This window comes from Aedes albopictus, chromosome 2 (assembly GCF_035046485.1).
Source record: "Aedes albopictus strain Foshan chromosome 2, AalbF5, whole genome shotgun sequence".
Lineage (NCBI taxonomy): Eukaryota > Metazoa > Arthropoda > Insecta > Diptera > Culicidae > Aedes > Aedes albopictus.
In genome coordinates, this window is record NC_085137.1 from 345455442 (window position 1) to 345468571 (window position 13130).

The 13130-nt window shown below is 37.2% G+C and overlaps 1 protein-coding gene across 2 annotated transcripts in view; it reads right to left on the reverse strand.

Moving 5' to 3' along the window:
• Positions 1-12513, reverse strand: part of LOC109430897 (puromycin-sensitive aminopeptidase) — a 70823-nt gene extending 58310 nt beyond the window's left edge. Inside the window, exon 1 of one of the 2 annotated variants that reach the window (XM_062852653.1) lies at positions 12429-12513. In XM_062852653.1, coding sequence (XP_062708637.1) covers positions 12429-12492 — 64 coding nt within the window. In that variant the 5' untranslated portion in view covers positions 12493-12513. The remainder of the gene's footprint in view (positions 1-12428) is intronic. The other variant, XM_062852654.1, reaches the window with a different exon arrangement.
• Between the last annotated feature and the right edge of the window lie 617 nt (positions 12514-13130).

Genomic DNA, 13130 nt, shown 5'->3' on the forward strand with positions numbered 1-13130 from the left:
TTGCAGCTCTTCTTCCGACCGCAACTTACTCAACCTACGTTGTTCCTCCAGATGCTGCAAGCTCAGTTGCAATCGCTGAGACGCACGACTACTGCTTTTACTCACTGAAGATTCATTGAATGACACTCCCGACTTCGACGTAACATCGGTGCCATCCCAATCGGCAAGACAGTCACTGCACTTCCAGCTCTTATCCGCGATTGACTGATTGACACCCGCGCACAGAAAATGTACCCACGATTCACACACATCGCAACAGACCCAATTATCATCGCCCACAATTTGATTACATTTTTTGCACGGATTATCTATTCCCCCCGTGTTGGTAACATTGCTCTTTTTCGGCATAATTAACTCTAACTGCCCTAGCTAAACTGTCTACCAAACAAGCTTACTGTACACTGTCGAATTGCACGGGCCACTACTGTGGGACGGGATCCGAGATGGGAGCAAAAAAGGAAATCTGTACTGACTTGGATTAACTGCAATCAAACCTCCGACGGCGGCGGCGGCGGCGGCGATGTTGGTCGTCTTCAATCGTGGGTCGTTCAGTCGGCGGACGTCTGTTCGGTTGCTTTACTCCTCAGCAGGGACCGGCGATGGGCAACAAACATCCAACTTCGGATGAATTATTTGTAGAATGTTCCCGATCGTCAGAACAAACACCGTCTTGTTAGTTGCAGACTTAGCAGCTACAAAGCTGTAATTTATTAGATTTAATTTAGTCAGTAGTCGGTAAACAGTATTTAGAACAGTCTTACAATTCAGTATTTTTCTGTCGCTTTTAGATGGTCGGTAATTGAGGAGAAAACGTGGAACGTACAATCTGTAGAAATTACACAATTGGTTTCAGGTTATGCACTGTTTTGCACGGACTGAATAATGGAAAGAAATTCTTAATTTACTACAAAACGTACCTCAACTGACTGATATTTACACTATCTGTGCAATGCTGACTACTGCCGAATACCGGGTACAGTTGTTCACTAAATTCAACGAGAACAAACTTAATATAAACTTCAACTAACTTCAGTTCACTAACTTACTTTAGATAATCGAAATAATCCACTATAATGTTTCACTACTAATGGCTATCAAAAGTGCTGACTGTGCACTGTGTACAATATACTCCGAATGAATCAGTTCTTCTCCTTTCTTTCTGCTGCTGTCCGAACTGTCAGTCTACTTAGCGACACCCGCTCAGTTGCGAGGGAGCGGACGGTGGTTTCACCGTCGTTTCGCGGTCAACAGTGTTGCCGGTAACAACAATGTTATATATTCAAAAAATATACACTATATTGACGACGACTGTTTTGAAGACTTTCGAATAGTTTTGGAGTTTTAGTCTTTTCGGGGTCAAAAACAACTACATGTCAAAAACGTTGGAAGAAGAAAACATTTAGTTGTTTTTGACCCCGAAAAGACTGAAACGCCAAAACTATTCGAAAGTCAAAAAATATATTAAAAAAAAAAAAAAAATAGAGGTTTGATGGGATATCATCATCGTTGTTGGGAAAGATACAAGAATAATAGGGTAATTCATCAGTTGTTGAACAGTTAGTACTAAAATTTTTGTTTTCATTAGATTTTTCTTGTGTCCATGGTAGTAAATATAATGTGCATTATATCATAGGTTCCCAAACTTTTCGGGTGCGCGACCCCCCTTTGTCAGCAGACGTACTTTTCGCGACCCACCATAGAAATTCCCTCATTTGTTGTCTGTTACAGAAAAACATTCAACTGTCCCTCGTGACCCCCTGGATGAAGGCCGGCGACCCCCCTGGGGGGTCGCGACCCACAGTTTGGGAAACTATGCATTATATATTAGGCCTGTCCACTTTTTCAAAAATGTTCTCTGATTTTTAAGTCTACCGTCATATTTTGATTGGCATCCTAAAAAAAGCAACTTTTCAAAATTTCAGTGAAATCCATTAAAATTAAGAGGTGCATCAAATCTTTTTTTTTGATTCTCGACTATTTTCGAACTGCAAAAATTCATAACTACACTAAAACTTGTCAAAAATTATTTTTTTTCGGCACAAATTGAAAGATATACTTGTTAGTTTCAAGTTCTCCAAACAACGTATGCCAATAAAATTCAAAGAAACTTTTGTAGTTATCACATTTGTAATAAAAAAACCTTAAAAAGACGATTTTTGATAGATTTTGTTCTGGAACACCCTAATACACGTTATAAGTTGTTTTTTTTTAAACGCTAATGTTTTGTGGTTATTTGCTTTTTGTAATCAATGCTGTAGGAATTGAGCAAAAATTGCTAAAATTCGTGAAAGCCAAATGTATTCTAAAAACTAGCTTTTCGGGGCAATCATGCTTTGGCGCGCAGAAAGTTGAATCGCGTCAGCACTGATATTGATGGCCAACACGCTTGTTTGTTTATACCGGCGATAGGGGGTAGCCAAGGCAAACTACAAGAAAGCAAAGCTACTACGTTCAGTACAATTTCGCGCCACAGCAGCGGGATTGCAAAGCAAAGCAAAGGCAACCGTACACATCGTAGTTGCTACTCCGTGATGGACCAGAACAATCGAAGTTGCACAGAGAACCATTGAGTGGTGCTTGGGACTAGCTACACATTCTCAATGTGCACAATTCGAGGGTTCAATATTTGAAAGTCAATAACGGCGTCGGCCACGTTCTTACGGTCATCGGGAGAGGGAAGGAATGTTAGTTCGACAACCGTTGTTACTAGAAACCGCGGAATCCACAGCATTCCCACAGTTGTCTCGGTAAGGAGTATTTGTTAGTAGGGTTAGGTAGGGTGTGAATCTGGGGAGTCGCCTATGGTAGGAAATATGATTGACACCACTGGAAATACGCGTCGCGATAATCCTAGAACAATCAAAATTTCGATTTTACCGATCAATCGCAAGATATAAGAAAACACGATTTATTTTCACAATACTCACTCCCATGGCAATGCACCCGCGACGCGACAAAAAATCCTTCAAAACCATCTGAACGTCTCATTTTGATCGCACAGAACAACGCTGTTGTGACAAAATAAACTTTCGAATCTAACCAAGAATCTAACCCTACATACTTGTCACTTTTTTTTTATTTGTATTAAGGAGATTTTTAGCCCTAGGCTAGTTCATCTCGGGAACAACGCTTTATTTCCCTTCCGAAGGAAGAACTCACATTTTGCGAGTTTGTCGGGAGTGGGATTCGATCCCAGGTCCTCGGCGTAATAGTCAAGTGTTCTAATCATCTCACCAGGTCCGCTCCATACTTGTCACTTGTTTTTTCACGTAAATCACCCAACTTGGCCAAAGTTGACTGAATATGCTTGAAAACAACGATGAATCTTCCGTTCACTGCACTATCATAACGATCTTGATAATATTAACCCATATCCGCCCAGCGTCCTATGTTTAGGACAGATGCCCCGAACGCCCAGCACGGTGCTCCATTTACCGTTATTATAAAATAAAATATACCATCAAAACCTGAAACGCCATTCTCTTTATTTATCTATCCTACACCTCTGGACAAATTTTTAAAATCATCGTTGGGCGAAATTTTGAGTTACGCCCTTTTAAAGGGCCTAACCTCTAAAAAATCGAGTTTTCTATAGAATAACACCACATTTCTTAACAGAATCATGAATTAAAGGCATCAATAGCCGAAATGATCATGAACAATATTGAAATTTGGTAGTATGCATCCATATGAATATCGGTGGAGTGCATTTTGTATCAAAATTTGTCATTACGTCAATATACGGTAGAAGTTCTTAGGGCCTATAGAAAGCAAGCATTACATTGGTGTAACAAATTCAATTAAAAGTATATTGTATTGTGATTCCATATGTCAATAGATTTTCATATTACTCTCCGTCAAGGCGATAGTATTCACATGCATATCAGCATCAATATTTCAAAAGGACGTAACTGATCTGTAACACAATATCTTCTCCCATAGCAGATCGAATCTCATCTTTCCCAGGACACCAACAACCACTATCGGAAAGAATTGCATTTCCTCCGTCCAGTAGTAATTGTACATTGCATGGCAATGTAGATAAAGGTTTGGTTTCGGCAAGCAGTTTCGCCTTTTCGAAATGTTGGCGCCGATATATTAAGAGCGTACATTCTCTATACAGCAAATCTGCCTTAAAAACAATAATCAAAATTTGTCAAAAATATTTAATATGGGCAACCATAAGTTAGACAAAAAGGAATATGTCTGTGTGCCACATATCTTAAGTTATAAGAATAGAAATTCAAAATATCGAAAGGCCAAAAGACAAAAAGTCGGAACAGGCAACAAATTATCAAACATATTATTATTATTATTGACTTTTTATTATGGGGAAATTCAGCCCGAGGCTGGTTCATCCCCGTCAAACATATTATTCTGGGTGAACATTCTTTCTTCTTTTAAAATATGTAGGTAAGACCTTTTGTCCCTACTAATTTAACTTTTCTTCGACTTTCGTCTTTCATTTTTTATTTCATTCTTTTAGCAACATTCGAAAAGGGCCCAACAGGTTTTGTACCTTTTATTCGAAATCGCTTCGAGGGCCTAACAGCAGCCCGCCCACGCAAATGAACACCGTTATCCGAAAGATCGATGTTTGCTCTATCTGAAAACTGTCTTAGTTTGTGTTGATGGGGGCTCAGAAGCGACGTGTGAAGTCATTGTTTACCATTGCTTGTATGCCCTTTTCACCTGAAAAAAAGGTGATGTTTTGGAAAGCAGTTACGCGCTCTTGAAATGCTGAGGCTGAGAAGACAAAACGTAGAAATGCCAGTACATCATCTCGTGTTCGTGTCTTCTACAATAAATGCGGAAAATAGCTAATGATTGACCGCGCAGAAGACACCGAAACGATTAAATGGTCGGCGTTCAACCAGAGTGGACTATGAGATTTTTCGGGCAGGTAAAGATAAGCTGAGGAATTCGTTAAACCTGAACTTTTCGACGTTATTTTGATGCAGATGTGTCATAACATAAATCAATAATATTATTTCTGAAAATAATGCCCGAGATTTGAAATTTCAAGTGCTTGCAGGACATTTTCTCGAAAGCATTGAAAAACAGATGGTCCGGTCTGACTTAACGCCGACCAAATGTAACCGCGCATATCTATTTACATTTTTGCATAGCTGTGCACGATGATTTTTCTTGTAATGTATAGTAGGTCGAAAATAATAAAATTAGTAGGTTCAAAAGATCCCATATTTCAAAAAAATAGAAATAATTTTCATGCAGCATTTTATGTGTGATTATTTGAAGCCTGATTCGACTTTTTGTCTTTTGGCCTTTCAATGTTTTGGTTTTCTATACTTTTAACTTAAGCCGTTTGGCACACAGACATGTTATTTTTTGTTTAATCTGTGGTTGCCCATATTTGACTATTGTTTTAAAACAGATTTTCTGTATAAAGAGTGTACGCTCTTAATATATCGGTGCTAACATTTCAAAATGACGAAACTGCTTGCCGAAACCAAACCTTTATCTCTCTGTTGCAATGTACAACCACTACTGGACGGAGGAAATGCAATTCTTTCCGATAGTGGTTGTTGTTGTTCTGGGAAAGATGAGATTCCATCTGCTATGGGAGAAGATATTGTGTTGAAGATCAGTTACGTCCTTTTGAAATGTTGGTGCTGAGCATGTAGATACTATCGCCTTGACGGAGAGTAATATGAAAATCTATTGACATATGGAATCACAATACAATATACTTTTAATTGAATTTGTTACACCAATGTAATGTTTGCTTTCTAAGGCCCTAAGAACTTCTACCGTATATTGACGTAATGACAAATTTTGATACAAAATGCACTCCACCGATATTCATATGGATGCATACTACCAAATTTCAATATTGTTTATGATAATTTCTGCTATTGATGCCTTTAATTCATGATTCTGTTAAGAAATGTGGTGTTATTCTATAGAAAACTCGATTTTTTAGAGGTTAGGCCCTTTAAAAGGGCGTAACACAAAATTTCGCCCAACGATGATTTTAAAAATTTGTCCAGAGGTGTAGGACAGATAAACAGAGAGAATGGCGTTTCAGGTTTTGATGGTATATTTTATTTTATAATAACGGTAAATGAAGCACCGTGCCCAGCGTTCTATAAATAGGACAGTCCTTTTGATGTGAATATCTCCAGAATTATGCAACATTATAGAATACTTTCTTCAGAGAAGATGTTATCCACATCCATACCTTGCTCATAGTTGACAATATAGTTTATGACTGGTTCACTAGGTGGCGTGAACGATGCTGCAAAGATTACATATTTTTATCTATAAGCTTCATTTCCAATGCGAAAAAAAAAAATTTTCCCTGGATTCTTGAAAATAGTTAATAATTTATAGCGGAGAAATACGACAGAGTTGAAAATCAATACATACAAAAGTTGATGTGTGTATGATTGTATGCTTATATCAAGGTTTATATTCTTGTATGTTTATAGAGTAAGGTGGGGCAAAAGTTCGACCTTAGTTAAAAATTCAATATTTTTCAAGAAACCAAAGCAAACAAAAATAAATGAATACCGTTTGGTGCTTCTACCATCCATGCACTAAAACTCTGCTGAACAAAGTTACACCAAATGTCTTTTCAGTTTGAAGTTACAACACGTTTTGTAAGTGTGCGTCAAATTTGAACTCTTTGCTGGGGCAAAAGTTAGATTCGAGTTTAGCTAATCGTAACACAATATTTGATACTTTAATAATAGGAATACCTGAAACCAATTGATATTTGATGTTGAAACTAGAATACACTTTAAAGTTCAATCTGGATTTTACCCAAATCAGGGTTAAATTTACTACACCAAAAAATAGTACTTTCCCGCCAAATTCAGATAAAACAACATTTTTTTTCAACTCTGATCGAATTTTCTCACTAAGAGATAATATGTACCGTAAAACGGGGTATCTTTGATAATGCGGGTAACTTTGATAGTGCGACAGGCATTGTATAGTTAATCTTATAACTATGATTCCTTCAACCAGTTAAGAAAAAGGCAAACGTAGATCAATTCTATACATATAAAAGTTCATCTTAGACGTATTTTCATTGAAACCTAGTTTAAATACAACTTTTTGGACAAAAAATAAAAATTGTTGATATTTTTGTCATTTGCCAACCCCTTCAAACAATCTGTTATACGACTTCGTTACAACTATTCTTTCAATGAATGGACTATTATTCTCGTTAGAATCATCATATTAGATTCCAAATCTGGCCTTGAATCTCTTAACAAAGTGTGTTTTTACGAAATGGAAGCAATTTTGTAAATTGTGACATAAATCTCCATACATTGATAAACGCCTAAAAGTATGCAATGCCCTTGTATTATCATGTAGATAAATCTGTGTTGTGCAAAATTTGTTAATAAAACATTAAAAAACTGCCCAAAAATAAGAGAACTCACCATGAATAGCATGTACAGCATTGTCCAGTTAGAATCCGGACGCAAAGGATAATTTATCGTGACGCTCTCAATGATCATAATCATATTTTTTTACAGCAGTCTGATCATAAACAAGTCCTTTATTGATGGTGAAAATTTCATCGATTTTCTTGCTACGAGTGAAAAGTTATTTCAGATTGAAGACAAGTGAAGGAAAAAAATCTTGCACAAACACGCTGAAAATTAAGCGTGGTCAGGTACGACAGTCGCGAAAAATGTTAATGTCTCCATAACCATTATGTGTGATGAGCACAGATGTTGTTAACCATGCCTCGAGGAAGTGCCCAAGGAAGATTGAAGTTTATGTTCATGGATAAATCTGCTTGGAATTCCAAGATTTGCCAGGAAGTTCGAGCTCTGGACATCGTTTGCTCACATCACGATTTTGACACCAAATGTGTACAAAGATGATAACCTCAAGAACCGCGTGCTGCTTTTCAAAAATGCACACAAGGGATCTGTAGAGGTTTGAGCTAATTTGGTGAGCTATCACGACAGCCTGAGATGTGTAGTGGTGTCATCACTGTTGGATAGTGTTTATTAACGAAAAAACACTCAAATTTCGCTTCTTTGGAATTCACTGAATAGCTCTTAATTTCGCAAGAATAGAAATATTTGGCAAAGTTTCTTTGGAATCCTAATCAGATTGGTAGAGGGTCTCAGGACACTACAGAGATGACCTGATTGTTAAACAAATCCGCCGAAGGGGTTGCTGTTAAAATTTACTATCATTGTGCAGATTTTAAAGAAAGTAATCACGGAAAAAATGAGAAAATGTATAAAAAATTAAATTAAATAATTTTAATGATATTTTTCCATGAAACTACAGTAAATTATCTTTGTTTTGAGGGCTTCACCTTTTCTGTTTGTTATTCCACCTCTGAGATATAAGTGATTATCTGCGTCCGGATTCTAACTGGACAATGCTTTAATCATATGTTTATGTACCGTTTAGCATTTATTATTACAAATATAATGATTTTTGATAGCTAAATTCACTGTGTTTCTCACTAAGTACTCCACAAACACATTTTTATATGTAGAATTTAGTAAAAATCAATGTTTTGATATAAAAATTCTATCTGATATATTCCACAAGGCTTCTCTCATCATGTTCATACTCCTAAGATTTCAATATGTGATAATTTTTCAAGATTAGATGTGTTTTTCAGGCCATTACCAAAGTTACCCCAAAATGAAAATCTGATTCTCGCTCATATGTAAAACTAAAAGTCACCCAAAATATTTCAGATTATCGAATCTTTCAATTGCAATTGATAACTGATACCCCAGTACTTGTTTTAAAAATATAAAACTCGGGGATATACTGTTACATGGAAAAATATTAAGAAAATTCGCTGAAAAACTATCAAAGTTACCCCATTTTACGGTACATTTTGCACAATTTTAGATTTTTACCTAAAGTTGCCACATGACTCGAACTCTTGCCCCACAATTCGAACTTTTGCCCCACTATGTGTAAAATATGATTTGCAAATCTTTTTTTAAAAAAGCTATAGGGTATCGCGCTACTTGGGCGGTGGTTTTCTTCGTCTGTTATTTTCGTCTGTTTTCCACTGTAACTCGGTCAATTTTGAACCGATTGACTTGAAATTTTGTACACGGGTAGATACTATACCTATCTCACCGCATTCCAAGAATTGTGTCGATTGGTTCAAGATTGACTGAGTTATAGTGGAAAACAGACGAATATAGAAGCCACCGCCCAAGTAGCGCGATTCCCTACATGCCAAAGCATCTTCAAAATATACAGGGGATGGCCAAAATGTTTGGGATAGGCAACTTTTTTTTCTCTCACAAAAAAGCTCAGCATGCTATATCTTTTCATAGAGCGCATCAAAAAATCTCAAATTTTGACTGTTTGTCAACCTATTATATGTGCATCATTGGTACAAATTTGGGCTTGATTGATAAATATTTCGCGAAGTTAGAACCGTTCGGGTAAAACACCTTTTTTTAGACAACGCATTTTTGAGCTGTCATATCTCGGAAACCAGTAAACCGGATTGAATGAAATTTCTTACACTAACAATATGTGAATGCTTCACAAACTATTAAAACATAGATACTTTTTAAACGTTGAAAAAAGTTAACATGGATTGACACTTTTTGGACTTTTCTTGAAAAAATGTATTTTTTTTACATTAATGTGAAAAAAATTTAGTGTTGATATCCAAAGATTTTCCACTTCTGTTCTCAAATTATCTCTAATCAGATATATTAGAGCCTATTTAGATTGAAGGTCAGGCGATTAGGAGGTCAGGCGTGCAGAGGAATGGCTCTATCATCACACGGTCGCACATGCTCCTCGGTTTTGCGGACGATATTGATCTCATCGGCATCGATCGTAGGGCGGTGGAGGAAGCTTATGCTCCTCTGAAGAGAGAGACAGCGAGGATAGGCTTGACGATTAACTCTACCAAGACGAAGTACATGATAGCGGGTAGAGACAGAAGCAGGCCTAGTGGTGTTAGTGCTGAGGTAGTGATTGATGGGGAAGTGTTTGAAGTTGTTGAAGAATTTGTTTATCTTGGAACACTTGTGACATGTGACAATGACGTTTCCCGTGAAGTGAAAAGGCGTATTGCAGCTGCGAATAGGGCCTTTTACGGATTGCGTAGCCAGCTTAGGTCCCGTAACTTGCAAACGCAAACAAAATTCGCTCTGTATAAGACGCTGATTCTTCCGGTTGCCCTCTACGGTCACGAAGCGTGGACGTTAAAGGAGGTAGACCGAAAAGCTTTTGGAGTTTTTGAGCGCAAAGTGCTGCGGACAATTCTCGGTGGGAAACAAGAAAATGGAGTGTGGCGCAGACGCATGAATCACGAGTTGTACCAAGTGTACGAAGATGCGAATATTGTGAAACGTATAAAATACGGCAGACTTCAGTGGGCTGGACACGTAGTGCGAATGTCGGAAGAAAGAATAGCGAAAACAATATTCAGCAGAGAACCCGGTAGAGGTAGGCGACTTCGTGGGCGGCCGCGAACTCGCTGGCTGCACGCGGTTGAAGAAGATCTACGATCCCTACACGTTCGGGGAAACTGGAGGAACATCGCCCAAGACCGACGAAGATGGAGCTCTACTATACGCTCGGCATTGGAGTAAAGTTACTTTGTAGCCAACAAGGTATCAAGGTAAGGTAGGTATTTAGATTGAAGGAAGAACACATTTAATAATTTTTGTGTGGTATTGTAAATTTTACTTATTTTCCTCTATATGGGTAAAAATTTCAACCCGATATAACTTAATTCGCCGTGAGAAAATATTACATTTTATAACGTCGTATTGAGTATCAATATATTGTTGATAAACGTTAAAAAATTCATTCAATTTGGTTCACTGGTTTCCGAGTTATGACAGCTCAAAAATGAGTTGTCTAAAAAATAGTGTTCTACGCGAACGGTTCTAACTTCGCGAAAAATTAATCAATCAAGCCCAAATTTGTACCAATGATGCACACATAATAGATTGACAAACAGTCAAAATTTGAGATTTTTTGATGCACTCTATGAAAAGTTACAGCATGTTGAATTTTTTTGTGGGAGAAAAAAAGTTGCCTATCCCAAACATTTTGGCCATCCCCTGTACCTAGTTACGCCCCAAAATGAAAGACCGAGTTCGAATTCGTTACAATTCCATTCCATGCGTTGAAAGTACCATCGCAAATTACAATTTTTCGATCAAAAACTAACATTTACTCATAACTTTTCGAAATATTGATCAATTTTCATAATTTTTGAAGTGAAAGACTTTCATCCTAATGGGTTTCGAACAACCTTGACACCCGAAAGAAATAGTTTGAATTTCGAAAGATTTCTAGCATTCCTTTAGAAATGACCGCTGTAGTTTCTACAAATATCTCTTCTGGCATTTCGTAAAAGATTTCTTTAGAGGCTTCTGTTAGGATTGCTCCAGGGATTGATGTTCCTTCAAAGATGTCTGTGAATCTTGAGAATCTTACGGAATTCTTTTAGGTATTCGTGCCTTCCTGCCGGGGGTTTTCCAAAGACTCTTCCCGTTTTTTTCGACATTCTACCAGGGATTTCTTCAAGTATTTCTCCAAGGAGTCCTGCCGAACTTCCAGCCGGGATTCCTTGCGTGACTTCTTTAAGGATCTTATCAGGGTTAATTTTTGACAAGTTTTGGTGTAGTTATGTTTTTTCGAAGTTCAAAAATAGTCGAAAAACACAAAATTAATATGATGCATTTCTTAATTTCAATGGATTTGGCTGAAATTTTGACCAGTTACTTCTTTTAGGATGCCATTCGAAATACGCGGGTGGACTTGAGAATCAGAGAACATTTTTGGAAAAGTGGACAGGCCCAATAAATATATTTGGTATTGAAAATAGTGACTGTTTTATGAAGTTTCGTTACTGAAATATGCCATTTGTATATGCTAGGTTTGAGGAAGCTTTTTGAAAAGCGCGAGGAAGACGCCATCACTGCTATTAAAACAATAACATGTGAATTGATACTGGACTTCGATTGGCACAGATCAACAGTAACAGGTGCTATTAATCAGGAGTTGACACAAACTAACGACAAGCCAATAATTTTTAAATATCAGTTAACAGTTAAGTAAATAAATTCAAGTAACCCTACACCACTAACACTGATAACAAAACTGATTAAATAAGGAAAAGCAGGGAAAGGGGTAGCAGGCATACACGTAAAACCCAATGCACATAACGTAAGTGTAACTAATGCAGTGATCGATTGTGATTGTCATTTCGCGCATTTTATGAATCTGAATAAATCACAACTAAAAATGTGCTGATCTAGTGCTTTTTCTATTATTTATATGAATGAAAAAAATCTTGATATTTTTTTTATCGCTGTGTGAAATTTACCCGCGTTGCGTACATTTATTGAAGGGTGTGTGTTTACAAATGTCCCTGTTCACGTTGTTGGATCATCATGTTAGGGGAAGAACTTTTATGAACTTACCGGATACAACACCACAGCTTCCGACACGTGCTCCACTAATCAGGGGCTTATGAATCAAAAACATTATTCTCTGATTGATAACGATATTTTCTTTTAATTGAACTCACGAATTTCAAAAGTTCAAAAATTAATGTTGTTCCGCTAGATACCTTATAAATAACCTGTCAGATTGTTTCGCTCTCAATTCCGGCAAACGCCTCTCTGTTTGTTGCTCCGCCGTGCCACCTTGCCACCCCTTTCTGCATGGAATAGCTATCTAGAGAGAAAAGAACGGTCTCTCACAGAATCAGGAAAAACTTCCATGCAACTATGCTTACAATATGCGGCAATGGGTGGCTAGGGTTGAATTATGCTGTAATGAAACAATATTATTAATATGTAGATGTATAGTGTATTTGGCATAAATTATGCTACACGCCAAACGCTTACAGCAAAGTAACAAATCAACAAACGAATTACTGAATTTTTAGCGGAATCCAGCAAAACCACGAACCCTAAAAATTTCGGCATATAATTAGAAAACTTTGCTGATTTTCATCATCTGAATGCATTCAGCAATGGCTAAAATATAAACGACTCATAAGAAAGTGATCATTCTTCATAAATAATTCCAAAAGTCCCAGTGAAGAAACAGGGGTGTAAGCAGTAATAAATAACAAATTTTCCATAAACAAATAAAAAAATGCATAAATAAATCAAAAG